The sequence below is a fragment of the Saccopteryx bilineata genome, chromosome 6, assembly GCF_036850765.1.
Source record: "Saccopteryx bilineata isolate mSacBil1 chromosome 6, mSacBil1_pri_phased_curated, whole genome shotgun sequence".
Taxonomy (NCBI): domain Eukaryota; kingdom Metazoa; phylum Chordata; class Mammalia; order Chiroptera; family Emballonuridae; genus Saccopteryx; species Saccopteryx bilineata.
Window position 1 is genome coordinate 204,593,565 of NC_089495.1, and position 25,271 is coordinate 204,618,835.

Consider the following 25,271-nt stretch of genomic DNA (forward strand, 5'->3'; position numbering starts at 1 on the left):
GGAGACGGGCACCTGGGCCCCCGTTTCCCCTCCGGCCGCCCGGGCTCCCTGTGCCTGGGTTCCCTCCCAGGGCACCCAGGCCGGGCAGCGCTCGGGGCTGGCGGAGGAGGAAGGGCCTCCGAACCTGGGTGGAGAGAGCCTGAACCTGCCGGTGAATTTTGGACTGCAGATAAGAGCAGGGAGGGTGGAGGCTCATCGCCTCCTGCCCAGGCCAGGGTGTGTCGCAGGGGCTGCCCGGCTGCCCCCCCAGCCTTGGGTCCCCTTCTTCAGAAGGGCAAGTTGGTTCTGTTGCTCTGTGAACCACTGTGGTTCAGGCCATTGGGTGGACTTGACGGACACAGGGCAGGACTGCAGGCTGCCAGGTGTCTGAGGGCAGAGGCCTCAGGTGGCAGCTAGCCAGCCGGGCACATGGGGTCTGCAGAGAGGGGCCCCAGGGGTAACGGATTGTAACACACTTATTTTCTAATGAACGTGGCATTGAAGTTTACTTATAGAAAGAGAGAGATTAGTGGAGCAGTGTCCTTCGAAATGTCAGGAAGGGAAAAGCAAGAAGTGCCTGACCTCTGACCTCGGGACGAGCACATGAGCACCCCAGGGCCATGCAGAGGCCCGGCCGCAAACCTGCGCCCCCCTGCCCCCCTCCTGCAGGTCCCTCTGGGCTCCGCGGTGTTTTGCCCCTCCACACACACAGTGGTTGATGGCTCCGACCTGTGCGCTGGTAATTGCCTGTGTAATGAGCTCGTGCCCGAGGCCTGGTGTGGTGTGAGTGGGCGAGGTTACACTCCCCCCCCCCCCCCCCCCCCCCCCCCCCCCCCCCGCAGCAGGTGAGCTGCAGGGGGCCTGGGTACGGCTTCCCTCCTAGGTCAGCCCTGAACGGAAGGGCTGCTAACGAAGTTTGGTTAGCACTTACTCCTTTTCTTTTTCTCCGGTTAGGTCTAATGAACTGGATTGTTCCCTTTAAAAAAAAATTGCTGTTTACAGTGGTGTCAAAAATCTTAGCTAGAACCACCACTTGCAAAACAGGGACTGATGTGGCAAAACCCAAGGAGCCACGAAGAAACGAGCTGGGAAGAGTGTGGTTGTCAGGAGATAGCTGTGGAGGGGGTCCACAGCCCCCTTCTCTCTCTGCGCCTACAAGCGGGTCAGAATCTCTCTCTCTCTCTCTCTCTCTCTCACACGCGCGCACACACACACACACACACACACACGTGCGCGCGCGGGTCAGAATCTCTCTCTCTCCCTCTCTCACACACACACACACACGTGCGCGCGGGTCAGAATCTCTCTCTCTCTCTCTCTCTCTCACACACGTGCGCGGGTCAGAATCTCTCACACACACGCGCGCACGGGTCAGAATCTCTCTCACACACACGCGCGCGCACGGGTCAGAATCTCTCACACACACGCGCGCACGGGTCAGAATCTCTCACACACACACGCGCGCACGGGTCAGAATCTCTCACACACACACGCGCGCACGGGTCAGAATCTCTCTCTCTCTCTCTCACACACACGCGCGCGCGGGTCAGAATCTCTCTCACACACGCGCGCGCGGGTCAGAATCTCTCACACACACGCGCGCACGGGTCAGAATCTCTCACACACACGCGCGCGCACGGGTCAGAATCTCTCACACACACACGCGCACACGGGTCAGAATCTCTCACACACACACGCACGTCAGAATCTCACACACACACACGCACGGACGCACACACACGCACACGTTGGTCTCTTTCCCTAGGTAACAAAGTCTTAGAAGAAAGGTTCCAAGCTGACTTGGAACCAGCCCTAGTCATCTCTGTCCCTAGCACAACACCAGCGCATAGCATATTCCCCATAAATGTGTGTCGACTTGGAAGAGAGCCTGGCAGGCGTGCAGGCGGGGGTGTGTGTGTGTGTGTGTGTGTGTGAGTGTAGCTTTCGGCTCCCCGGGGCCACCTCTGGGTCTCCTCTTCAACCACATTGTTAAGGAATCTGGTTCTTTCCGTTGAAGGGAGGAAGTGTGGTGTTCCGTGTGTGGGCGCTGGGCCCTCAGCTCTGCCCCTAGCTGTGGTGCCCTTGGGCGGCTGGGACAGGTACCTGATCTGGAGATAGGCCTGGCATGGGTGCCCACTTTTTTTGGGGGGACGTGGGGGGCTGTTGCAAGGCAGTCTCACAGGGCCCTGGCCCCGAGATGCCCCGTGTGCGGTGTCTGGATGGCCTTTCACCATCAGGGGATTGTGCTGTTCGTGTAGGATGCAGCCCACCTCTTCCCAGTTTGGGGTCTCAGGGCTGGGGATGGCGGGGGATCGTTCTGGGGCACAAGAAGGGGATCCAAGCCAGAGAAACGCTCTGCAGGGCAGCTCGCTGCTGCTGGCCCGCCCGCCCGCCCGCCAGCCAGGGGCCGGGTCTCATGCCGTCTCTACCCAAGAACCGGGTGCAGTGGGGGCGAGTCCTTCATTGTCAGACGAACGCCGCATTACCCGTTCCACGCTGGCATCACGCGGGGGCCGTTCGGCCAGGTCCGTGCGTCTCCCTGGCTTCGCAGCGGAGTCCAGGGAACGGACAGCCTGGTCCCCACTCTTGAAAGGACTGAAGGTTTATCCGGGGAAAGGCAGGGAAGAGAGCCAGCGTGCTGACATGCTGCAGCTGAGGGGCGTGGACCTGCCCAGTGGCCTGCCCAGTGGCCTGCCCGGCGGCCTGGGCCGCGGGTGGCTTGTGTGAGTGATGGAGGCTAAGCTGGAGTTGAGGGAGTGGGGGCCGTGGGTGGAGTTTGTGAAGGGGTGGGGCGTGTGTGGAGTTTGGCTCGGGGAGCACGGCTGAGGTCTGGGCATCGCATCATCGCGGCCAGGGGGCCGCTGAGCAGAGGTGCGGAAGCAGGACGGAGTGTCTGGGCCCCTGGGACTGTGCCCATCTGGCCCTGCCACTTGTTAGCTCATGACCTTGGGTGAGGGCCTGAGCCCCTGGAGAGTGGGGTTCTCACCTGCAGAAGGGGGCTGCTGTCTGTGCCCGCCTGGTGGGCCCGTGGTCGGGGCGAGGCGAGATGGTCCGAGGGGAGCGCTTGGCACCTGAGGAACTCTGGCTTCTGTTGTCCTTGTGTCGAGCGTGGCCGAGTGGGGCGGCAGCGTGGGGGCCTTCAGGCCTGCGCCAAGCGGCCGTGACGCCCTCTGCTCCTCGGTGACAACCCTGGGTGTTCAGTGCAGCGCTCCACAGGCCTCTCTCTGGGCGGGGACAGCCCTGCCCCAGGTCCTGTGCTCTTTGGGAGAGGATACTCCTGTGTGGCTCCACGTCAGAGCCACCAGCCTGTGCTGGCCCCCAGCGCGCTCCCCACGTGGACCTCCACATGGCCAGCCGCCTGCCTCGCTTCCTGCGGTCCTCTGCCCGGTGTCCCCTGACCAGTGAGGTCCTCCGTGGCCAAACAGGCCAGCAGTCCCGCTGGCCCCTCTCTCTTCTTCCTGGGCTTTGTTTCGCTCTGCACCCCTCACCAGCACCACCACCACCGTCGTGTGTGTTTCCTGCCCATCGTCCGTCCGTCCCTCCCACTGGGCCCTGAGCGCCGGGAAGACCAGGACTCCGTCTGGCCCACAGCCCACTTTCCCAGCCTCTAGACAGGCTCTGGGCTCATAGTAGGTCCCGGGGAAACACTGTTGAAAGAATGGAGGGGGCATGTCGAGGAGGGGGTGCTTCCAGCTGCAAATAGAATACTCGGTCCTTTGAAAAGAAGGAGCATTTCAACAACGTCTGAACCAGGAGAAGGCCTTCCTACCTCAGCCGTGACTTCAGGTCACACACAGCCTGCTTACAGGGTCCCGCGGACAGCCAGGGAGGAGCAGGAGGCCTAAGCAAGGATGTCGCTGGTTCTGGCTCCAAGAGCCTGGATGGGCCTGGTACCTCTGAGGGTCCCTCTCCGTTCTCACTCAGGTGCTGCCGGTCAGCCCAGGGGGGAGAGTTTTGTTGTCCCTTCGGGCCCTTTCTGCAGAGTGGAGCTTTCTGAATGTGTGTGTGTGCACGTGTGTGCGCCTCCAGGTGTGAGAACCTCGTCTGAGTGCATGTGAGTGAGCATGTTTTCACCCGGGGAAGAGTGTGGGTGGATATGCTTGTGTCCAAGGAGCAGCCTGCAGGGAGGAGGCAGAGTAAGAGTGTGTGTGTGTGTCTGTGTGTCTGTGTCTGTCTGTCTGTGTGTGTGTGTCTGTGAGAGGGGACAAAGATGGGGTCTCCATCCCCTGAGGCTCTGAGTGTGTGTGCTGCACGGGGGACCCCTGAGCTGGGCAGCGCTAGTGTCCTGGCCCGACTCACGTCCTCTGGACTCGGCCCCAGAGGGTATAGGCTGGAGCTGCACAGAAGCTGTAAATTCCAGGAAACTCCCTGCCAGCCCTGCGTGTGGGGGAGGGGCGGAGGCCGAGCCGAGGTTCCCTAGCACTTGGGGGAGCAGATGTGTCTGCCCCAGGGACAGCAGCAGCAGAAAGTTGAGACTGAAGTGTGTTTGCTCACTATAAAAGAGATGTTTGTGAGGAGGCCCTGCAGGGGAGGCTTTGGTGTGTGTGGGGTGTGTGTGTGTGTGTGTGTGTGTGTGGGGGGTGCTCTGCCAGCAGCCCTCACTGGGGGCCCACAGAGGCCATTGTGTTTCTCGGGAGGGGACAGGGTGTGGGGGCCGCTGGGTCATCTTTCTTGCGATTTACAGCAGCTCCCAGGCCAGGCGCAGTTGCTTCTGCTCCTGAGAGGTCTGGCCCGGAGGAGGTGGGGTCCCTTCCCTCTGGAGGGCCGGGTGGAAGGGGCCCCGCCCTGGGGGTTCCCGGATGACTGGGCCAGGGCTCACTGAAGCCAGCCATGGCCGAGGAGGGAGAGGAGGCAGGCGTGGTCCTCGTGGGCAGGCCCTCCGGCTGTTTGCAAGGCCCTGGCGGCCCCCCAGGCCCTTGAGCCGAACCCCTCTTTGCGTCCGATCGGAACCCTGGCCTGCCCCACCCCCTTCCTCCTCTGCACTTCTGGGGCCGGTCTCTCCAGCTCTGGAGGCTGCCCAAGAGCATATCTCTGAAGCGCAGCGAAGGTTAGGAAGAAGGAAGACAGAAATGTCCTCTGGGCTGGGGGAGTGGGAGAAAGGAATTCCATGCATGCTCCGTGGAGTCGAGGCGGCAGGCCTGGGGGTGGGGGGCGAGGCCACTGGCTTGGCCTAGGAGGTGCCCAGCGTGTCCTGCTACCCACTTCTGGCCGCTGGACCCTGTGCCCAGGGAGCCCTCTTCCCCGGGCCGTGGGTAGGGAGCAGGGAGCCATGGCCCTTGTTTACAGAGCTTGTTTCAACCTTGGCTCACAAGGGTAAGAGCCAGGCCCCTGCCATCCGCCCCTGCAGGATGCGAGACCTCGTAATTGTCTTCAATTACAGAGCGCCGGCCCTCAGCCCTGGCTTCCGACAGGAACCAGAGCCCCAGCCACTTCCACGGGGGGCAGGGAAGCAGTCCGGCCCCCCGGGCAAGGTCTGGGGGCTGCCCGTGGTCTCCTGGGCACTGCCAGATGCCCACGGGCCCTGCGGCTTCCCCACGGGGCTGCGGGGGGCCGCGGAGATCCCACCCCCACTGAACGCCCCCCTTCTCTGTCCCCGGTCAGGATGAAACCTCTGTGAGCAGTGAAGATTTTGATATGAACGACTCCACATGGATGTCAGCTGACCCGCACCTGGCCTCCAGCCTGAGCCCCAGCCAGGACGAGAGGATGCGGAGCCCGCAGAACCTCCCCAGCCAAGAGGACGGTGAGTGTCCCTGGGTGGCTGGCGGGGTCAGCGAGCAGGACGACAGGGGCCCAGGAATCCGGGGCTGCGGGGCCGGGGCCGCTGGTGGCAGCTCGGGCTTGTGGCCCCCTGCCCCAGCCTCCTCAGCACCTCCGCGCACCTCACCTCCCGGCTCCTGGTTCCCGGGAGACGGGTCGTTCCTCCCCAGGATGAATGAAGGGGGCTCTCCGGACTGGCCCCTGGCGGGCACGCTGCTGGTGTGTTTGCCCCGGTGCCTGTGGCCCAATGGGGTATGGATTTCGAGGTGATTGTGATTCGGGTCCAGGAAGGTTAACCGTGCGCCTGACCCAGAGCAGCAGCAGCGAGAGCTGGCTCAGGGTCCCGCCTGTCGCCTGGTGACCGGGTGGGCAGTGCGCTTGTCCACGTGTGCCCCCAGCCCAGGCTCTCCCCACCCCGACCCCGCCGCCGCCTCCAGCCTCCCTGAGAGCAGGGACTTCCTCTTTGGGGGGGGGAGAGTTGGGGTCAGAGGTCACGCCCCACGCTCCCTTGTGGAGGCCCTGACCCTGATGCTCCGGGCTCTGGGTCACACCCCATGCCTGGCCCGGTTTGGTGCAGCGGGCGGCCTGAGGTGGCACCTGGGTAGTCAGAGTGTCCCGGCCGGGCTGTGTTTTCTGGGGCGGGGGTGACGGGGTCAGGGAGAACCGGGGTGTCGAGCCAGCAATTAGGAGGGGTTGAAGGTCGGGGCCTGGAATGTGCGAGGGAGGCGCAGGGTTAGAAAGGGGTGTGATGTTAACTCTGTGAAACGGGTTGGCCCGAGAGAGTAAATAAGGGGCAGGAGCCTTGCCGTTGGGGTCAAAGTTCATCTCCATGGCATAACCGAGCGCCTCCGACTGCCCTCGCAGGCCTGAATCCGGCTTTGTCTGGGCGGGGACCCACCCTGGAGGCAGCTGGGCCGGCCGGGCCAGGGGCCGGGGAGCCCAGGGTAGTTCTGCAGGAGTGGGGTGTGCGGATGCCAGGGAAGAAAAGGCTTTTGTGCCCACTGCCTCGTGAGGTCAGCACCCCTCCCCGTGCCTCTGTCCGTGCCTCGGGCCTCCTGGACCTCAGCCTTCCCGCGCCCCCGGTCCTCGGGCGGGCGCAGGCAGCCATGCAGCTGGGGGTGCCCCGCAGCGGGGCTCCCTCCTCATCTGTGCTGATGGAGAGCCACCCCCACAGGCGACACGCAGGGCCCCTGCAGCAGCACTCGGCCACGGCGTCCATCGTTCCTTCCCAAGAAAGATCCAGAACAATTTCTTTTTTTTTTTTTTTAAGATTTTATTTATTCATTTTAGAGAGGGAGGAAAGAGAGAGAGAGAGAGAAGGGGGGAGGAGCAGGAAGCATCAACTCCCATATGTGCCTTGACCAGGCAAGCCCAGGGTTTTGAACCGGCAACCTCAGCATTTCCAGGTTGATGCTTTATCCACTGCGCCACCACAGGTCAGGCCAGAACAATTTCTTAAAGAAACACGTAGGAGTAGGCTGCACGGGGGCCATATTGCCCCAACTCATTCTCAGAAACGGCTTATGGTCTTGTTCCTCACAACTACACTGTGTGTGTGTGTGGGGGGGGGTTCTAACCTCTGTTGGAGACACTTCCTGGGGCGGTTGGGTGATCTGGGAGCCCCCAGGATTAGGTAGCAGAAGGGAGTGTCCCCGTGGGGGTCACGGGGCTCCCCCAGCGTCACTGGCCCGCTGCCCGGGGGCTGGCTCATCGTGCTGGTGAAGCGGAGAGAAGCCGAGAGGCTGGTGGGTCAGCGTGTCCTGCAGCCGGTCCCGCAGGTGGGAGGGCCCAGCCTGGGTGTGGTAACGACCGTGTCCCTTCCCTGTCCATCCCGGCCCGGGATGCTGGGGCTGAGGCAGGCTGGCCTGCCGACAGGACGAGGGTGTTGATCGGGGTGGGCGGCCAGAGCTGGAGACAGGGAGGATGGTGTTGACCGTGATACCATCAATTTAATTATTTAATCAGAGGCTGTGTCTGGAGACTGTGGGCTGATGTGCTGGCCAGAGGCCAGCCTAGACCCAGCGTGGGGGGTCGCAGGCCGTGAGAACGCCCGGCCTGCTGGCCTGGCCTCTGCCGCCCCTTCTGGTCCCAGGCCCGTCGGTGACTGCCATGCCTGACCAGAGCAACGGGTTCCCAAGGGGGTTTGGCTGGGCACGGACCCAGCCTGGAGCCTTCGTCCAGTCCCCAACCCCCACGGTGGCATGCGGCCAGCTCCCTTCTCTGAAGGTGCTTCTTAGAGCACAGACACAGGCCAAGCTCCTGGTCCCCTTCGTGGGTCAGGGGGAGGCCACCAGGGGCGGCGGGGTGCTCCATTGTGTCTCCCCGTGGTAACAGAGGACTCAGTGGGGACAGGCCAGGCGGGAGCTGTGGTGGCCTCCGTCCTGAAGCTCCCCTCTTGCCTTCGGGTGGCTCAGCGGGTGGTCTCTGGCCCTCGGGCCTCCAGGGGAGAGGCAGGTTGGAAAGATGGCGTCTGCGGCCCCCACTGTGAGCTCTGGGAGATGTGGACCGGGCCGGTACTGCGCTCTGCTCTGTCCTGGTGACGCTGGCTGGCTGCCTGCCGGGCACAGCGGAAGCGCCTGCTTCATATTGCGGCCCAAACGTGTAGGAACAGCCGTTTGTCAAGACCCACCCCCAAGCGCACCATCCAGAGCGGGTAGAGGTCTGCCCAGGGTCGGGGACAAGTTGGGTGTTTTGTTCCTGGGTGGACCCCCAATTTGGGCACTTGGGCCTTTTAGCCAGACGGTGTAGGTGCTCCCAAGGCTGTGCCACTGGCCGATGTCACTGCCCCAAAGCCATTTAGGAAGCGGGTGGTTTGTACAGATTTGCACCTGTGGGTGGGTGTGTTGGGGCCACTGCTGCCCTGCCCCCTTCTCCTTTTTCAGTTCTAACAAAGGCAGGTGAAGGCAGGGCCTGGGCAGGGCTGGTGCCAGGGATAAGACCGGGAATGAGTGAGCGACAGGCTGAGGCCCCCCTGCAGCCGCCCCTACCTTGTCTCAGGTTCGCCAGCCAGTGGGAGGGGGCTCGCGGGAACCAAGCTTGTCTTTCTTCCCGCAAGCCCACCTCTGCCTGCGAGCCTTCCCTTCCCAAGCCTTCCTCAGAGTCCCTTCCCAGCTCCCCGAGGTCGCAGGATCGCGGCCGGGAGCACCCCCTCCGCCAGGCGCACCTCCCCGGGGGCTGCAGCTACCGCGGGTGAGCACATCACCCTTGTCCCTTGTCACGGGAGGGAGCCAAGGATCGGGAAGCGGGTTTGGGCAACTCCGGCCCGAACCAGGAGGTGCCAAGGTTTCCGGGGACCATGTCTCAGTGAACCGGGGGAAGCTCCCCCACTCCCACGCAGAGCACTGGCGATTCAGGGGCCCAGAGTGACCCGTTCCTGTGCTGCCCACACACAGCCATGTCTGCACCGGACCCGTCACCGAGCCTGCCGAGGCTTCGGGCTTTGAGTCCAGGCAGCGCGCTCGTCCCCTCACGGGTGCCGGGAAAAGCATCGCCTCCTGGGGGTGGAGAGAGGACGCCTGGGGGAAGTCACCTGTCACGTCTTTGTCCAGAGACACTGTGGTCTGGTGCTGACCTGCGACTGAGCAGCCCCTCAGTCTGTGATTGGGCCCTATCGGTGGGTTCTGAGGCCCACCTCTTCCCCAGAGGCCGGGATCACCCTGGGAGCCAGGACCCTCGTGCTGGGCACAGACAGGTCGAAGTGTCCGGGGGGTGAACGAGCGAATGGGAAAGTGAACGAGGGCCGGGCGCACAGGCAGGGGGGAGACAGCAGGTCCCCCGACTGGCAGAGGGGGGCCAGGCTGGGGTCCGAGGCATCGGGCAGCGCCGGACAAGGGCCCACTCCCTCCATTTCCCCTTGATGAGCTGCAGCGGCCTTGCTCTGCCCCTTCCTGAACGGAAAATGTGAGGCTGGGCCTCCAGAAGGGCCGCGTGGGGGCGGGGAACGGACATTACTCACCTCCTGGGCAGACGGGAAGCCAGCAGCAGGGAGAGCCGAGGGTCCTGCTTCCCTTTTCCTGCAGGGTCACCAGGAGTGGTGGGGGCCGTGTGGTGTCCTGGGGCGTGTGGGGCCTCCCACCCGGGGCACGGTGCCCGCACGCCCGCCCGCTCCCTGAAAGGTCTGGGCCTCCCCTCCACTGCCCATTCCCAGGTGATGAGGCTGGACAGAGACACGGAGGGTCCTGGCTTATTAAGCCTTTGGGCCACTGATTGGGGACATTTAAGTCTCCTTTTTTTGCCACAGGGAGCATCCTCAGGGCTGAGACGAGGTGCTCCACACAGCGGCTGTTGGGTGGCCAGGGGCCGGGACGGGGCCAGCGAAAGCCTCTGGGAGCAGGTGCATTGGGTGTGATGCTGGAGGCAGGTGGAGCGGGCCCCCGGCCGCCTGCGAAGCTCGGGAAGGAAGCACATCAGGAGGGGCCTGGGAGGGAGGAAGATGCTGAATGCCAAGGTGGGGTGGGGTCTCCTGCGTTCCATGTCTCCAGAAGCTTCCCGTGGCCCCTCTCCTCCCAACTCCAACCAGGAGAGGAGGGGCAGGGATGCCACAGCCAGGCCATCTGGCAGAGGTCTGCTGTGCAAGGATTCTGGGAAGGTGGAGAGGAGGTGTCACCTCTGGGGAGCTGGCACCTCGGCCGGACCCCTCCCTGTCGGTGGGCCCCTGGGACTCCTGTGGATGTCCTGCGCCGGCCCAGCCTACCCTGGCCCGGCCTACCCTGGCCTGGCCCCTGCAGCGTGGTCGTAAGCAAGTCGTTCCCAGCTTCTGCCCGTAGTTGGTTCGGCCTGGCTGACAGTGACCATTCGTCCTCACGTGTCCTCAGGCACTCTGTCAGAAGACCCCTTGCTGCCTTTGGGTGTGGCCGTCCCTTCACTGCCTGGAAATGCACACTGGGCTGCAGGGCAGCCACTCGGGGGGCGGGCGTGTGCCTTGCCTGCCCCGGGCTCAGTGTGCACAGTGGTCCAGGGTGTGCCCCCCGCCCGGCCGCTGCAGAGTGGTCTGTGGGGACCGTGCAGGGCAGTGTGCAGGCGGGTCCCAGCCACCTGCCCGGGTCCGGCCTCCGCTCCCTCCCCACTGTGTGGCCTGGGGCACGTCATTCAGGGCCCCTCTCCTGATGGCGGATGAAGACTGGATGGTGTGTGGACAGGCGCAGGGGAGGGCTCAGTGCATGGTCATGGGATCTTGTCCTCCGGGGTGGCCTGGCTGGCACACGGGACTGTCCGGCAAGGCCGGAGGCTGGAGTCCTGGCCACAGGCTCGGGCTGTGGATGGCTCGGGGCCTCCCTGGGAAGACCGAGGAGTCCTCCTCTTCACCTCTCCCAGGTGGTCTGGGCCAGAGGTTTTCAACCTTTTTACACTGGGGGCCCTGGGAAAATAGAATTATTTCGGGGAACACTAAGGCAGAAATCACCCTAAGTGTAAGCACATTCAACTAAGATCATTGGGTGTGTAATCTTCATACACCAGCAGCCTGGTTAAACTCTGAGGACCCACACGAGATTACTGGCAGACCCATCCGACAACCAGCTGTGGGCAAACACTGCCCTGGACCCTGCACTGGCCCCCCGCCCCCTCCCCGCATAGTGCAGTCCCGTCCCCCGTCCCTTAAGGTCGCTCTTGGTCCCCTCTGCCCACCGAACCCGACTCCTGTTCTTTGCAAGGGGAGCGGGCTCGGGGGCCTGGACATTCAGTTTCTCCTGAGTTTTCATTCCCTTCTCCACCCTCATGTGAAGAGCCTGTTGGGGAGACCCTGAGTGCCCCCCAGACCTTGCTGCGTCTGCACACCCCAGACCCGTCCCAAGCGCCCACGCTGGTAGGCGGCTCAGCAGGCCGCTGCATGCTTGTTCTGCTATCCCAGGAGAAGACGGTCGGGCAGCCACCGTGCTGGGCACCAGGAGGGGCGTTCTCGGCGGGCGGGACGCTGCTCGTGCAAGGGGCCAGCCCAGGGCCCGGACCGCTAGTGGAGTTGGGGCCAGCCCGTGCGGACTGGGACAGTCACCTGCATGCCCCCTGAGCCACGGTCACTTCCTGTGTTCTCAGCCCCCCTCCCATGCGCCCACTCTGAGGTTAGAGCGGCTCCTCCACCAGGGCCCGTAGGGTCCCGGGGCCTGTGCAGCCAGCAGCCCCCCTGGTCATGGTCACACAGCGGGAGGGGTGTGGCCCCTTCACCACCGCCGCCCTAGGCGGGGTCCTGAGGGACTTCTCCTGCAGCGGGCTGGGCTGTTAGGCTAGCTTCCGTTCCTCAGGCCCGTGGACCCTGGCGGACCCTGCGCCATCCTTCCCGCCGACCCGCCTCCTCAGGCCACAGGACGCGCTCCCCTCGTTCCCGAGCAAGACACCGGGTGGACAGGCGATGGCCTCCTGCCCTCCCCTCCCCCCAGGAAGAGAACTGGGGGCCCAAGCCCTTCCGAGCTCCGGCCAGGGGCCACCCTGGCAGTCCCGGGTCACGGGGAAGTGTCCATCATCAGCGGGCTGCGGGCGGCACAGACAATACGCGGCTGTCCTGACCTCTGGCCACTGGAGACGGCACCGAGGGGTCCCTTTATCCCCGGCCGGCCTGCACAGCCAGGCCTTGTGCAGGCCGCAGGGGTCTCGGGCCCCTCCGGCTCCCAGATGCCGGGCAGGATGTGAGTGCAGGACCAGCTCCCCAGGCTGGGAGGGGAGGGACAGCGAGAACCACTCCCCCACTCCTCAGACACACCTGAGGACTCACCAAGGCCTTCTGGGCCAGCAGGACCTCGGAGCCCTGCCCCTCCCTGCGCCCCTCAGCCCAGGACGGAGGCATGTGGACCCCAGCGGCCTGCTGACCCTCTGTGAAGGGGGGCCCTGCTGTGGCGGAGAGGGGGCTGGGGGAGGAGCTTGAAGGAGAGGCCCCACCACCCCGAGCCTGTCCAAGGGCCGCTTTCCCAGGAAGCAGGAAGTGACCAGGGCCACGTTGGCGTCATCAGTCTGACCTAAGGACTGGATGCAGCGAACTCAGACCACATACACACACACACACACACACACACACACACACACACACAGCTCTGGGGCAGGGCCCTGCCCCATGAATCACACACATGGCTGCCCGGAGTGGCTCTGTTTGTTCTTAGAGCACATGCTCTGTGTTGGGGTGGGAGGGCGCAGTGGGCATCTCCTCGGGAGCTCGCCCTGGGTTTCTCACTGCCTGTGCCCAGCCTGGAGGGTGGGGCCGGGGAAAAGATTGCGCTCCGGAGGACGTGGACCCGGGCAGTCTGTGCTGGAACTGTTCGCTCCTGGGCACTTCCGGCCGCTGCATGTGTTGGGGGAGAGGCTGCAGGAATCGTGGCAGTGGCAGGGGTGGGCCCATAGCACAGAGGGGCAGACGGAGGCTCGAGAAGAGAGAGCACCAGCTGTGGGGCAGGCAGCAGCTCTGAGGCTCTGCTGCTCACGCGGTGTGGTGGCCGACAGCACCCCTCTGGGGACTCTCGGACTCGCCCCGATGCCTGCTGCGGGGGTGGCTGGGCGCCCACACGGACTCGGCGTCCACCCCAGCGAAGGTGGCGTCCGTCCCCAGTGCTCGGCCGCCGGCCGCCCTGCTCTCGAGCTTGGACAGCTCTCTAGGGGCCAGGACCTGCGCTGACAGAAATAACTGTAGGTTCAGGTGAAAGTCATAAAAACCTCGGTCCGCCCTGTCTAATACGGTCGCCACAGCTGGCCGTCACAAGGGGCCCGTGCAGACGGAGGGGCGCTGTTTTACGACAAAAGGCGCACAGAGTTTCAGAGCTAGCCTGAGAAAGGAATGTAAAATTTCTCAGCTTTGGCCCAGTATTGATTACTTTGAAATGATGTTTTTGATATATTAAGTCATTTAGGTCACTAAAATTTATTCTGTTTTCTTTTCCTTTTCCCTCCTTTTAACGGGGGCTACTGGAAAACTGGAGATTCGGGGGGGGGGGCTCCGTTCTGTTTCTGATGGACAGACAGCCCAGCTGCAGGCCCTCAGAGCCCCGCAGGGCCTGTATGTATTTCAGGAGTGAGTCACGAAATCTCAGGCAGGAGGGCGGGTGCTGTGGAGTAGAGGTGCTGGTGGCATTAGGTGAGAGGGGAGTCTTTGCAACCACAGGACTGGGGCGGGGTGCACGGGAGGGGCACCCAGGTGGGCAGACAGGACCAGACGGCCAGGTGGCGGGGGGCAGGTGCCTGGCGTGACCCCCTCTGCCAGGGTGCTGGGATCCCAGTGGCCCTGCCTCACCCAGCCCCGGGCTGTCCCCACCCCTGTTGAACCCGGGGCCCTCCCTGTTCCTTCCGGGAGGAAGAGCAGGGTAGCCAGCCAGGAGCCGGGCGCCCCCGGGAACTATGCATCATGTAAACACAGCCCAGGCCACTGGCCTTTGTCAGAGCAGGCCGAGGCCAGCCTTGTGAGGTGCACACCCCAAATTTAGAGCAAAGTCTGCCCCAGACTGCAGCCCACAGCCACTGGCCGAGGGAAGAGGAAGGAGCGGACCTTCAGACACCCAGCCAGGCCACCTGGTGTCCGCACCCCCCCCCCCCCGGGGCTGGGCCCACAGTGGGGCTGCCGGCTCCAGCCCTCTGTACCCCTCCCACCCTTCTCCATTGTATGTGAATTATTGATGTCCTCTGCCTGGCTGCTGCTGTGACAGCCCAGGAAGGAGGGAGGGGACCAGCCGCCATGCCTCTGCCCACAGGCGGCAGCCAGCCTTGGGCTGCCTGGCCAAGCGCCCAGCCCGTGGTCCCGGGGATGGTGGACCGTCCTGCCTTCCCCTAGCCTGTCTGGGGAGCCAACATGGGTCACCCACGGCGAGAGGGTGCCACTAGCTGCTGTGGCCCCAGAGCCCGGTGTGGTGGCTGGCGGCTCACACAGAGCTGGGCTTGTGCCGGCTGCGGGGTGCTGGCGCCCACATAAGGGCATTGTTTGCCGAGGTAAAAGGGGTTTTTGTCTTCTTCTGGAGACGGGACAGAGGAAAAAACAATTTCCCCCATTCATCGCTAATTCCCCCATTTGAATAGCAGCACATTGCCCCACGTTAACTCGGCGGGCACGGCCGTCCTTCCCTGTCCGTGGGCATTCAGGGCACAGGTGGGGGGCTCTGCGTCCTGCCCAGATCGGAGCTCGGGAGGCCCGGTTTTGCGGACACGCTCAGGAGGGTGCCTTCCCCGGCCGCTGCCCTGTGGTGCACCCTTCTTCCTGTGACTCAGAACCAGGTGGGGAGGGGCAGTCTTGGCCTGCTGGCATTATTCTGGGCTCTGGCAGGCCGGCCTTGGGTGGGGTGCCCATCCCGGACAGGCCGCCTGGCACAAGCAGCACAGGTGGGGACGAGCAGCTCACTGCCAGCTCCAGATCCGGGCTGGGTTTAACCAGAACACGCGCCTGCTCAGGGAGCCCGGAGGCCTGCACCCCTGGACTGCCCAACTCCTGCACCCCGTGTTGTGGGTCCTCAGTGCCCGTGGGGCCAGCTGGGTTCTTTCACAGGGTAATAAAGTGTCAGAGCCCAATAGGGCGTCAGCGGCAACTCCCTAGACTGCAGATAAGAGTTGCCAAGGAGTCAGGCTGTGCCCAAGGTCGGGAGACAGCGAGGCCCCGCGCCTGCCCCTACCTAGCCGCCCCGTCTCAAGTGGGCAGGGCTTTGGGTGCGTGTCTGTGTCTCCCTTAAATCACTTTTCTGGAAGGGGCCTGGGAGGAGGGAAGAATTAGGAATGGATTGGAAGGAACCCAGTGTGCCCAGCTGGGGATACCGGCATTTCTCACTCTTCCTTCTGTCCCTAAACAGCAGAGACAGGGCAGCTCTCTGTGCTGGGGGCTGTGCTGGGTGCAGAGGGGGTCCTGCAGCCAGCCCCTCCTGCAGGAACCAGCCCCTCAGGACGGGGTTGGGGTAAGGAGAGAGCTTGGGCTGCAGTTCCTCGTCCCCTGCGGGGGTGGGGTGGGGGTTACTCAGAGACCAAACTAGACATGCGTGACACAGACCCACCCCCATCTAGCTCCAGCGGGAAGGAGACAGTTGGCTCCCATAACTGAAAATCTAGGGCCTGCTTTGGCTTTGGGCACAGCTGGGTTTGGGGGTCCTGCCCGCGCCAGCCTGTCGCCCCGCCTCCCAGGTGTGGGCCTCCCTGCCCCCTGGGTCCAGCCCCAAGCGGGAGACCCCTTCTCTCCAGTCATTCAGGGGATGCCCCGGGACTGACTGGCGTGGGTCAAGACTGGTCTGTCACCCGTCATCTTGACGGGCTGTGCTGAGTGGCCAGGCCTGGGGCAGGGGCTCACTCTGGAGGAGGACGGAGGACTAGGGGACTAGGGAGCCCTCACAGAAGGAGGGGGCGTAGTTTCTGCAGAGGCAGGGGCGACCCAGGCCCAGCCCACCAGGGACAGCGCTGCCAGCCTTGGGTCTGATCGGAGACACAATGTGTGAGGTGATAAATGCACTAGAAAAAACATGTCAGTGAGGGCCGGGGGCTGGGCGAGGGAGAGGTCCCCCTGAGCAGGTGGCCTGGAGGGAGGGAACAGAGTGTCGTGAGAAGGGGGAACAGCAAGTGCAAAGGTCTGGAGCGCAGCTGGAGGTGTGAGGGCCAGGGGCTGGGTGAGGGAGAGGTCCCCCTGAGCAGGTGGCCTGGAGGGGAGGGAACAGTGTCGTGAGAAGGGGGAACAGCAAGTGCAAAGGTCTGGAGCGCAGCTGGAGGTGGGGTAGAAGGATGGACCAAAGCTCTCAAGTCACCTCCTCTAGAACCTTGTGTTTGCTTTCTTGCTTTACTAGAGTAGAGTCCCCAGGACAGCGGCCACCCCTGTCTTTTCACCCCTGTGTCCCCAACACCCATCATGGGCCTGACACCCAGTAGGTGTTGAAGACAGGAATAGACAAGGGCAGAAGCCGCACCTTCCAGGTGCTTTGCTCTCTCCCCTTCCCCCCCCCCTCAGATTTGGTGCTGGTTCTGGGAACCCCCAGAAGCCCAAGCCATGTCCCGGCCCAGGGATGATGTGTGTGTAGAAAGTAGGCCGTTTTGAAGTGAGAAAGTGGGGTGCAAGGAACCGCGGGTTTTTCTTAGTACCTCCCGTCTGTACAAGGTAACGTATACACCTTACAAACCCTGGGGTGCCAACGGGACACCCCATCGGAACGGAGGTGGAGACAGAACCCGTGCCACCCGCCCCCCCACCAGCCCCTCTGCTTTCTGCCGAAAACCCAGCCGGCAGCGAGAGGACCCGAGTTGTGGACAGCCGTGCAGGGGGCACAGGCAGGCTCTGCGGGCAGGTGGTTCACACCCGGTGTGAGGGGCCCGGAAGCACGATCAGGGAGCACCAGCCCTGGTGGCTCCGCTGTCCCTCTGACATGGGCTGTGTGGGGCTGGCTTTCCCTGCCACCAGGGGCTGCGGAGGTCGGAGGGGCTTGGGCTTTGGGTAAACGCCGGGGGCCGGGGTATGGGGGGGTTGAGTTTATGAACTGGGGCCCATTCGCCTGCTTGAGGTGTTTGTTTTTATTTGTTTTGGGGGGACTTTTGTTTGGTGAAATATGTAAAAGGTGATTTTCTCTTTGGACCTTTTTTTTTTTAACGGAGACAAGAGTCAGAGAGAGGGATAGACAGGGACAGACAGATAAGAACGAAGAGAGATGAGAAGCATCAATCATTAGTTTATTGTTGCGACACCTTAGTTGTTCATTGATTGCTTTCTCATATGTGCCTTGACCGCGGGCCTTCAGCAGACCGAGTAACCCCTTGCTCAAGCCAGCGACCTTGGATCCAAGCTGGTGAGCTTTGCTCAAACCAGATGAGCCCGTGCTCAAGCTGGCGACCTCGGGGTCTCGAACCTGGGTCCTCTGCATCCCAGTCTGACGCTCTGTCCACTGCGCCACCGCCTGGTCAGGCTCTTTGGACCATTTTTAAGCGTGCAGCCCGGCACCACCAAGTACGTTGACAGTGTTGTACAACCAGCACCATTATTTCCAAAACAGCAGGTCTTCGAACAAGGTTCGTTGTCATCTTGTTCAATGTCATTTTGGTGCACCAGCCATAGAAAAAAATCAATTCTGGGTGGGCAGCCACTGTCTGCATGGGCTGGTTCCAGCCCCTCATGACTCTGAATTGGAATAAGCCAGTTGGAAAATAATTATCTCATTCATCTTTCTTAAATGTATGTAGAGCTCACATTTATTTCAGTGTTTTACTCTTAGAAGTTTTGGGGATGTTATTTATTTTTTTTATTCATTTTTAGAGAGGAGAGAGAGAGGGAGGGAGGGAGGGGGAGAGAGAGAGAGAGAGAGAGAGAGAGAGGAAGGAGAGCGAGACAGAGAGAAGGGGAGGAGGAGCTGGAAGCATCAACTCCCATATGTGCCTTGACCAGGCAAGCCCAGGGTTTCGAACCGGCGACCTCAGCATTTCCAGGTCAACGCTTTATCCACTGCGCCACCACAGGTCAGGCTGTTATTTTTTTTTTAATGTTTGTTTAGAAAATTAAATTTCATGGGGTGACTGATCAATAAGAGTACATTTCTATAGTATTTGAACAGTTGGTTGTGTGGTGTGCTCATCACCCAAAGTCAGATCGTTTTCTGTCACCATCTATTTGTCCCTTTTTACTCCCCTCCACCCCAAACCCCTCCCCCTGGTAACCACGTCCATGAATCTCCAGGTTTTATATTCCACCTGTGTGTGGAATCCTTAGCCTTTTCTGATTTACTTCTTTCACTTAGTATAATGTCCTCCAGCTCCATCCATGTTGTCGTAAATGGCACTTTGTGGTCGTTTCTTACGGCTGAGTAGTATTCCGTTGTAAATACTAGATGTACCGCACCTTCTCTGTCCCGTCCTCTATCGAGGGACACTTTGGTGGTTCTGTGTCTTGGCCGCCGTGAATAACGCTGCAATGAACATGGGGGTGCATGTGTCTTCACGTACCAATGTTTTCGAGTTTTTTGGGTACCCAGAAGAGGGATTGCTGGGCCATACGGTAACTGTCAATTTTTTGAGGAACCACCATACTTTCTTCAATAATGGCTGTACCAGTTGACATTCCCACCAGCAGTGAATGAGGGCTCCTTTTTCTCCACAGCCTCTCCAACACACGTTATTACCTGTCTTGTTGGTAATAGCCAATTTAGCAGGTGTGAGCTAGTCTCTCATAGTAGTTTTGATGTGCGTTTCTCTAATAGCTAGTGAAGATGAGCATCTTTTCATGTATCTGTTGGCCATTTGTATTTCCTCTTGGGATAAAGTGTCTGTTCTGGTCCTCTCCTATTTTCTAATTGGATTGTTTGTTGCTGAGGTTTGTGAGTTCTTTATATATTTTTGGGTATTAACCCTTTATCACAGCTATATTTAGAAATTTGGTGTTTTGTGTGTGTGTGTGACAAAAAATATGCTCATATCACTTAGTCTATAGTAGAATCAGTTTTCTCGTAACATTGTTTTGAATCGGTTTTCTTATACATTGTTGCAGTTTCCTGGAACCTATAGATGACTGTCCAGTTAGTACCATTGAATGGAAACTCTGTATCCATTCATCAATAACTCCCCTCCTCAACTCTGGTAACACCATATTAATATAATTTTTGTCTCTATGAAGGTGCCTATTTTAGACATTGAATATAAGTGGACTCATTCAGTATTTGCCTTGTTGTGTCTGGCGTATTTTACTGAACATACTGTTTTCAGAGTTCATCCATATTGTAGCATGTGTCAGAATTTCCTGTTTTATGGCTAAATAATATTCCATTGCAGAGATAGACCACAATTTGTTTATGCATTTATCTGGCAAGGTTTTCCTAAATGTAAACATTGTATGTTTCTTCTGAACCCTTGGAATGCATGGCCACAGGAGATCGGGGCTCTCGGTGCCTCGCACGTCCATCTGCCCAGCCGCTTTCCTTACCAGACCACGGTGGCATCTGCGTGGAGGGGAGTGCTGGTGGCTCCCTGGCGGGGCAGCCTGGGCAGGGGCAGTCAAGGGTCCAGGCCCCCACCCTGGGCTTCTGAGCTGCAGTGCCTACCTGTGCGCCTGCCCAGCCCCCAAGTCTCCTGCTCGCTGAGCACTGGAGCACAGGGCAGAGGGGCCGTACTCCTGGGAGGAAACCCAGTCAGGGAGGCAGGTGGTTGGGGTGTTGCCTCTGGACCTGGGCAAGGTGTAGCCATGCAGGGGCCATGGGCCTCATCCCCGCACTGTGCAAAGTGACAGCTCACTCACTGTGGACCAGGTGTGGTACCCACTGACTGTCCAAGCAGCCCCATCCCGCCAGAGAAGGAAGACAGTGCCCTCCAAGGTCAAGTAAGTGGCTTGTGGGTGGGCTGTGACACCTGCTAGAGCTCAGGGGATTGGCCGGTGCAGATGTCCATCCTTGCCTGGTAGAGGATCCCGGACCTCAATTGTGGCGGCTTCTCCGGGAGAGCGGCAGCTCTCGGGACTGATCCCTGGCCACGTGAAGGCAGCCTCAGGCGGGGTCACAGCTCGAGTCCCTCTGTCCTAGGAACAGAGGAAGGAGAGAGCTCTGAGCGAGGTGGAATTGACTAACATTTACTGAGCTGGAAGCAACATGGCAGTTAGACTGCAGCCCCAAGCAGAGAGCTGGAAATGTGTGGCCCATCGGAGGCCAGGGGACCGAGGACAGCCGGGGCAGGAGCCTGGACTCTTCTGCATGGGGAACTGGAAGGTTATTGAACAGGGCGGGGATGGGCTGGTGCTGGAAAACAATGGGGTGTAGTAGACACTTGCGCTGGAGGGAGGCTGGGGTGCTGGAGGTCAGCCAAGGAGATGGATCGGGTGGGTGTGGCCTGGAAGCCCAGGGCGGTTCAGTGATTCCCATTTGCCTCGCCCCCATCCCGTCGGGGGCTGCACATGGGTCCCCTGGGTCGTAGTCACTACTTTGTTTTCCAGCTGGGACAGGACTAGCACGCAGTAGGTGCTAAGCACTACTGGGCAATGTGTTCACTTCCCAAAGGGCCGGACTGGTGCTGGAGATACCGCCAGAAGAAAATGAGACCCATCTGTGGCAGAGAAGGGGTGGGCGGTGAGGGCCCAGGGGTAGCAGGACCCACGGCCTGAGGACTGGGGGGGGGGGGGGGCAGGGGTTGTAGGTGAGTGAGGGGGGCGCGGTGAGGCAGCTTTGAGCAGAAGCTGGAGCTGCCCAGCAGGAGGATGGCGAGAGTGGTGGCTGCGTGGAGGGTGGGCAGCCTGGCCCGGGGGACCTGCGGTAGCCGAGGGGGAGGGGTGCCACTGCGCCTAGGCCTTTCCCATCCCCCTCTGCCCGGGGCCCCCGGCTGCTTGATGGGCAGCCTGGCCCCGCCTCCAGGCAGCCGGGAGGCCCGCCATTGGTTGGGGCTCTAGAGCCGCTTGGTCGCCATGGGGACGCTCTGGAGGTGCTCGTGCCCAGCGCCCAGCACTGGGGACTAAATCTTCATAATCTGCCGGCTGGGAGGATGAGGGTGAGGGTGGGGGGTGGGTTCCTGCATGACCGTGGCCTGGGGTGCGGCCAGAGCTCACTGTGGCCGCCCCTCCTCCACCCGTTCTGGGTGTAGGTCGAGCTGCGCGGGCACCAGCGGGAACCATATGGTACTCACCTGACAGTGACCCGAGAGCCCGAGTGCAGCCTCAGCCTCTGCTGTCTCAGCACATCAAGCAGGAGGCTGGGGCTGGGTGGAGGCGAGGGGCCTGGCATTGATCTGAAAATGTCTAGCCCATCAGTTCAAGTTTGTCCTCCCGGACCCGCTTGGCAATGCTGCGCTCTCCACAGCAGGGGGCGCTCTCGGCAGAGCTTTGTTGGGCCGACACTTCGTGAGAGCTGGAGTGGCCCACGGAGGTGCAGGGCATGCAGACCCGGTACCCAGCAGTCCTGTCCCCGGTGTCCAAGGTGGCTGGGCCACGCACAGAAGGCAGGTCTGGGGCCAGTGTGTCTGCGCCCAGCCCGCCGGGATTGGGCCTGCTTCCTTGCAGAAGAGTTACAGTGGAGCTACCTCTCGGTCCTGTGGGGAGGGGGGGGTGCAGTGGCAAGGGAGTGCTGAGCTGGAGGAAGAGGGGGACACTGTCCAGACCCCACGCAGCCTTTGGGGTATCCCAGGACTTCCGGCAGGCAGCTGGGCCTCCCACAAGCCTGGGTGTGGCACTTACAGGTGTAGAATGCAGAAGACCACTTGGTCCTGATGGCCAGAGGGCCCGTGCCCCCACTTCCGGCCCAGGGACACTTGTGAAGGTAGCACAGGGCAAGTCCTCCCCGGGGCTGTCCTGCCCATGTCTCCCCCGGGGTGGGGGTCTTAGGGGACAGTAGGTGCTGGGTGGGGCCTCACACCCAGATCTCGTTTCAGACGACTCCTCCTCAGAGAGCGGCAGTGGCAATGGCTCCTCCACCCTGAACCCGTCCACGTCGAGCAGCACGCAGGGGGACCCCGCCTTCCCCGAGATGAATGGCAACGGCGCGGTGGCCCCCATGGACTTCACAGCCACCGCGGAGGACCAGCCCATCAATCTGTGCGACAAGCTCCCACCAGGCACGGCGCTCGGCACACCCTCCTACCCCTCGGACGGCTGTGGGGCCGACGGACTGCGGAGCCGCGTCAAGTACGGGGTGAAGAGCACCCCTGAGGTGTGTGGGGCCGCGGCCCGCCTGATCCCGGACACCCGAATTCTGGGCCGTTCGCAGCGGGGGGAAGTGTGCCCCAAGTCAGACCAGAGGCCGCACTGTGTGATCTCAGCAAGGCCCTCCCTTCTGAGCCTGCGTCCCCATCTGTGAGGTGGGGTGATGGCCCTGCCTTGGAGGAGGTGGTGGGTGATGTGTCCCCTACCACCCCGAGCCCCCAAGTCTCCTGGCCGCTCTGCAGGCCCACCCCCGATCTTACAGATGGGACAGAAACGTGAGGCCTTTGTGTCCCAGGGCATGGAGATGTGTGGAGTGCAACAGACCAGGCTGATGGAGAGTGGGGGAAGGGTGGGCAGGGCTGGTGTTCCCACCATGTGGCGCCTCCGCAGTACTTCTGCACGCTGCCTCCTGTCCACCAGGGTCTCCTGCCATGGTGTGGTGCAGATCGGGGTGCGTGAGCTCTCCGGGAACGCTTCCTCTGGCCAGGGCTCCAGCGGTGCCCTCTCCACGGGTCCTCTCTCCTGCAGGGGACCGCATGTCCCATGGGGAAGTTCTGTCCAAATGGCTGGGTGGTCCGTTGTCCCCATGCAGCAGGTGCTGGCCGGAGCACAGCCTTGCCCTCTGCTGGGGTCTGAGGAGAAGGCAGAGCCGCTGCCCCAGGGAGCGAGGGAAGGGAGGGATTGCCCCGCGGCCTCAGGTCACACACCTGGCCCAGGGAGCGAGGAGGGAGCGTGCATGCCACCAGCAGCACGTGCCCACCCGTTCCTGCGCCCTCTGGCCCTGGCAGGGGGCTAGCTAAGAGCAACTTGGAAGTGACTTGCACTGCAGGTCTGGCATGAGCCAGTAGGAGGCCAGTGGCCCTGGGTGTCTCTCCCTTTTAAAGTCTGTGTATGGCAGGGGTCTCAAATTCGCGGCCCGCGGGCCGCATGCGGATATTATTTTGGATAAATATTTTGAACTTTGTGGATTAGTCTGCGGGCCGCACAAAATTGTTCGGCGGGCCGCGAGTTTGAGACCCCTGGTGTATGGGGTCAAGGCCAGTGGTTCTGGGGAGGCCAAGCCCAGTGGGAGTGGTCACAGGGAGGCGCTGTGGGAGCAGCTGCTGCGGGCCTGGGCACCAGTCAGGGTCCATTTTCTACTGTGAGCCGTTCTGGGCCACCACGTGGCCACATTGCAGGGCCTGACCTGCAGCTGTGTGTTTCCTGGGCCGAGATGCCCGCCTCCTTGAGGACAGGACAGTGGCCCTTGGGTGGGAGCTGAGCCCCGAGGAGAGGGGGAGAGCACTGCAGGTAAGGGCTGCGTCCCTTCTGCCGTAGGACAGGTGGATGCCCCACGGCCGCGCCCGGTTCCCTCCCCCGTGGATACTGCACTCCATAGTGGGGCTCAGGGCATCTTTCTGGGGAGTGTGGCAGACAGGAGCACCCCAGCCTGGCAGCTTCAGCAGTGCACTTTGCCTAATGGACCTGTCGCCTTGGCTGTTCCCTCTCCCAGCCCGTCTGTTCCTCCCCAACAGACAGCACACTGGCTGCTTTTGTGACAGCTCGGTTGTCAAACTCAGGGTTGCAACCCTTGGGGACTGGGGGGGAAACCCCGAAGCCAGAACAGATCCTGGCATAACCGGGAGAGGCTGGCTGTTGGGGAGGGAGCCCTTTGTGTCCGCTCGACCCGCACACAACATGGCGGGTCACGGTGTGGGCACTGCGGCTAAGGAACCACTAAATTCCTCCACTCCGTGCCTGCAGGCCACCAGGCCTTTGTGTAACCTGCTGTAGGCAGTCCTTCCTGTCGCCACCCGGATGGGCACACCTCACAGATGGGCAGAGTAGGGAGGGAAGATGACTGGCTCGAGGCCTTGCAGCTGTGGCTCAAGTGGCCATTGGGTGTGCTTGCCATCCCACTTCCCAAGCGCATGGTGGCCTGTAGGGTACCGTGAGGCCGCCTGGCCTGACCCCTGCCCCCTCTCAGTCCCCTCCCTACAGCTCGGGGAGCTATGACTCCATCAAGACCGAGGTCAGCGGCTGTCCCGAGGACCTGACTGTGGGCCGGGCTCCTGCGGCTGACGACGATGACGATGACCATGACGACCATGAGGACAATGACAAGATGAACGACTCGGAAGGCATGGACCCTGAGCGCCTCAAGGCCTTCAATGTGAGCACCAGCCAGGGCCGGGCCGGGCCGGGCGGGGAGGGGGCGGCCAGGGCCAGCCCTTCCCACAGCCTGCCTCTCCCGCAGATGTTCGTGAGGCTCTTTGTGGACGAGAACCTGGACCGCATGGTGCCCATCTCCAAGCAGCCCAAGGAGAAGATCCAGGCCATCATCGAGTCCTGCAGCCGGCAGTTCCCGGAGTTCCAGGAGCGGGCGCGCAAGCGCATCCGCACCTACCTCAAGTCCTGCCGGCGCATGAAGAAGAACGGCATGGAGATGGTGAGCGCCCCCTGCCGGACCGACCCCGCCCCGCGGCCTCTGCCGGCCCGGAAGCCCACAGCACGATCGCTGTCGCAGAGTGGGGGGCTCGGGTCCGGGAAGGCAGCGTAGCTCCGTAGATAACGGCGCGGGAGCCCAGCCCCGCACCGTCGGCCCGGCGAGCAGGGTCTCGACATGAGCCCAACGCGGCCCTGTCCACGTTCTGCCTGCAGACCAGACCCACACCGCCCCACCTGACCTCGGCCATGGCAGAGAACATCCTGGCAGCCGCGTGTGAGAGCGAGACGAGAAAAGCAGCCAAAAGGATGCGGCTGGAGATCTACCAGTCCTCGCAGGTGTGGCTCCCGGCGGGGCGGGGCAGGGCGGGGCCGCTGCAGCCACTCCACAGCCCCAAGGGCAGGAGCTCAGGGAGAGCTCAGGGCAGACGGTAGTGGGTGGAGAGCTACCAGGAGGGCAGCAGTGATGGGGTGGTGAGGGAACTGGGCATCTGGACCTCATCCCAAGCCCCAGGGCCCTGGGAGGGTTCTTGGTGGGGCAGGAACAGATCAGCTCTGCCCCACAGAGAGGTGCGCGGAGCAGGGA

The 25,271-nt window shown here is 62.0% G+C and overlaps 1 protein-coding gene across 5 annotated transcripts in view; it reads left to right on the forward strand.

Annotated features, from left to right (window-relative positions):
• The window catches only part of NOL4L (nucleolar protein 4 like), a 130,627-nt gene that overhangs the window by 96,932 nt on the left and 8,424 nt on the right, over positions 1-25,271 (forward strand). For 3 of the 5 annotated variants that reach the window (XM_066234255.1, XM_066234257.1, XM_066234256.1), the window contains 5 exons: positions 5,581-5,722; positions 21,991-22,268; positions 24,228-24,413; positions 24,498-24,689; positions 24,902-25,024. In XM_066234255.1, coding sequence (XP_066090352.1) covers positions 5,581-5,722; positions 21,991-22,268; positions 24,228-24,413; positions 24,498-24,689; positions 24,902-25,024 — 921 coding nt within the window. Of the gene's footprint in view, positions 1-3,881; positions 3,904-4,917; positions 5,027-5,580; positions 5,723-21,990; positions 22,269-24,227; positions 24,414-24,497; positions 24,690-24,901; positions 25,025-25,271 lie in introns of those variants that run through there. The other 2 variants (XM_066234259.1, XM_066234258.1) reach the window with 2 other exon arrangements.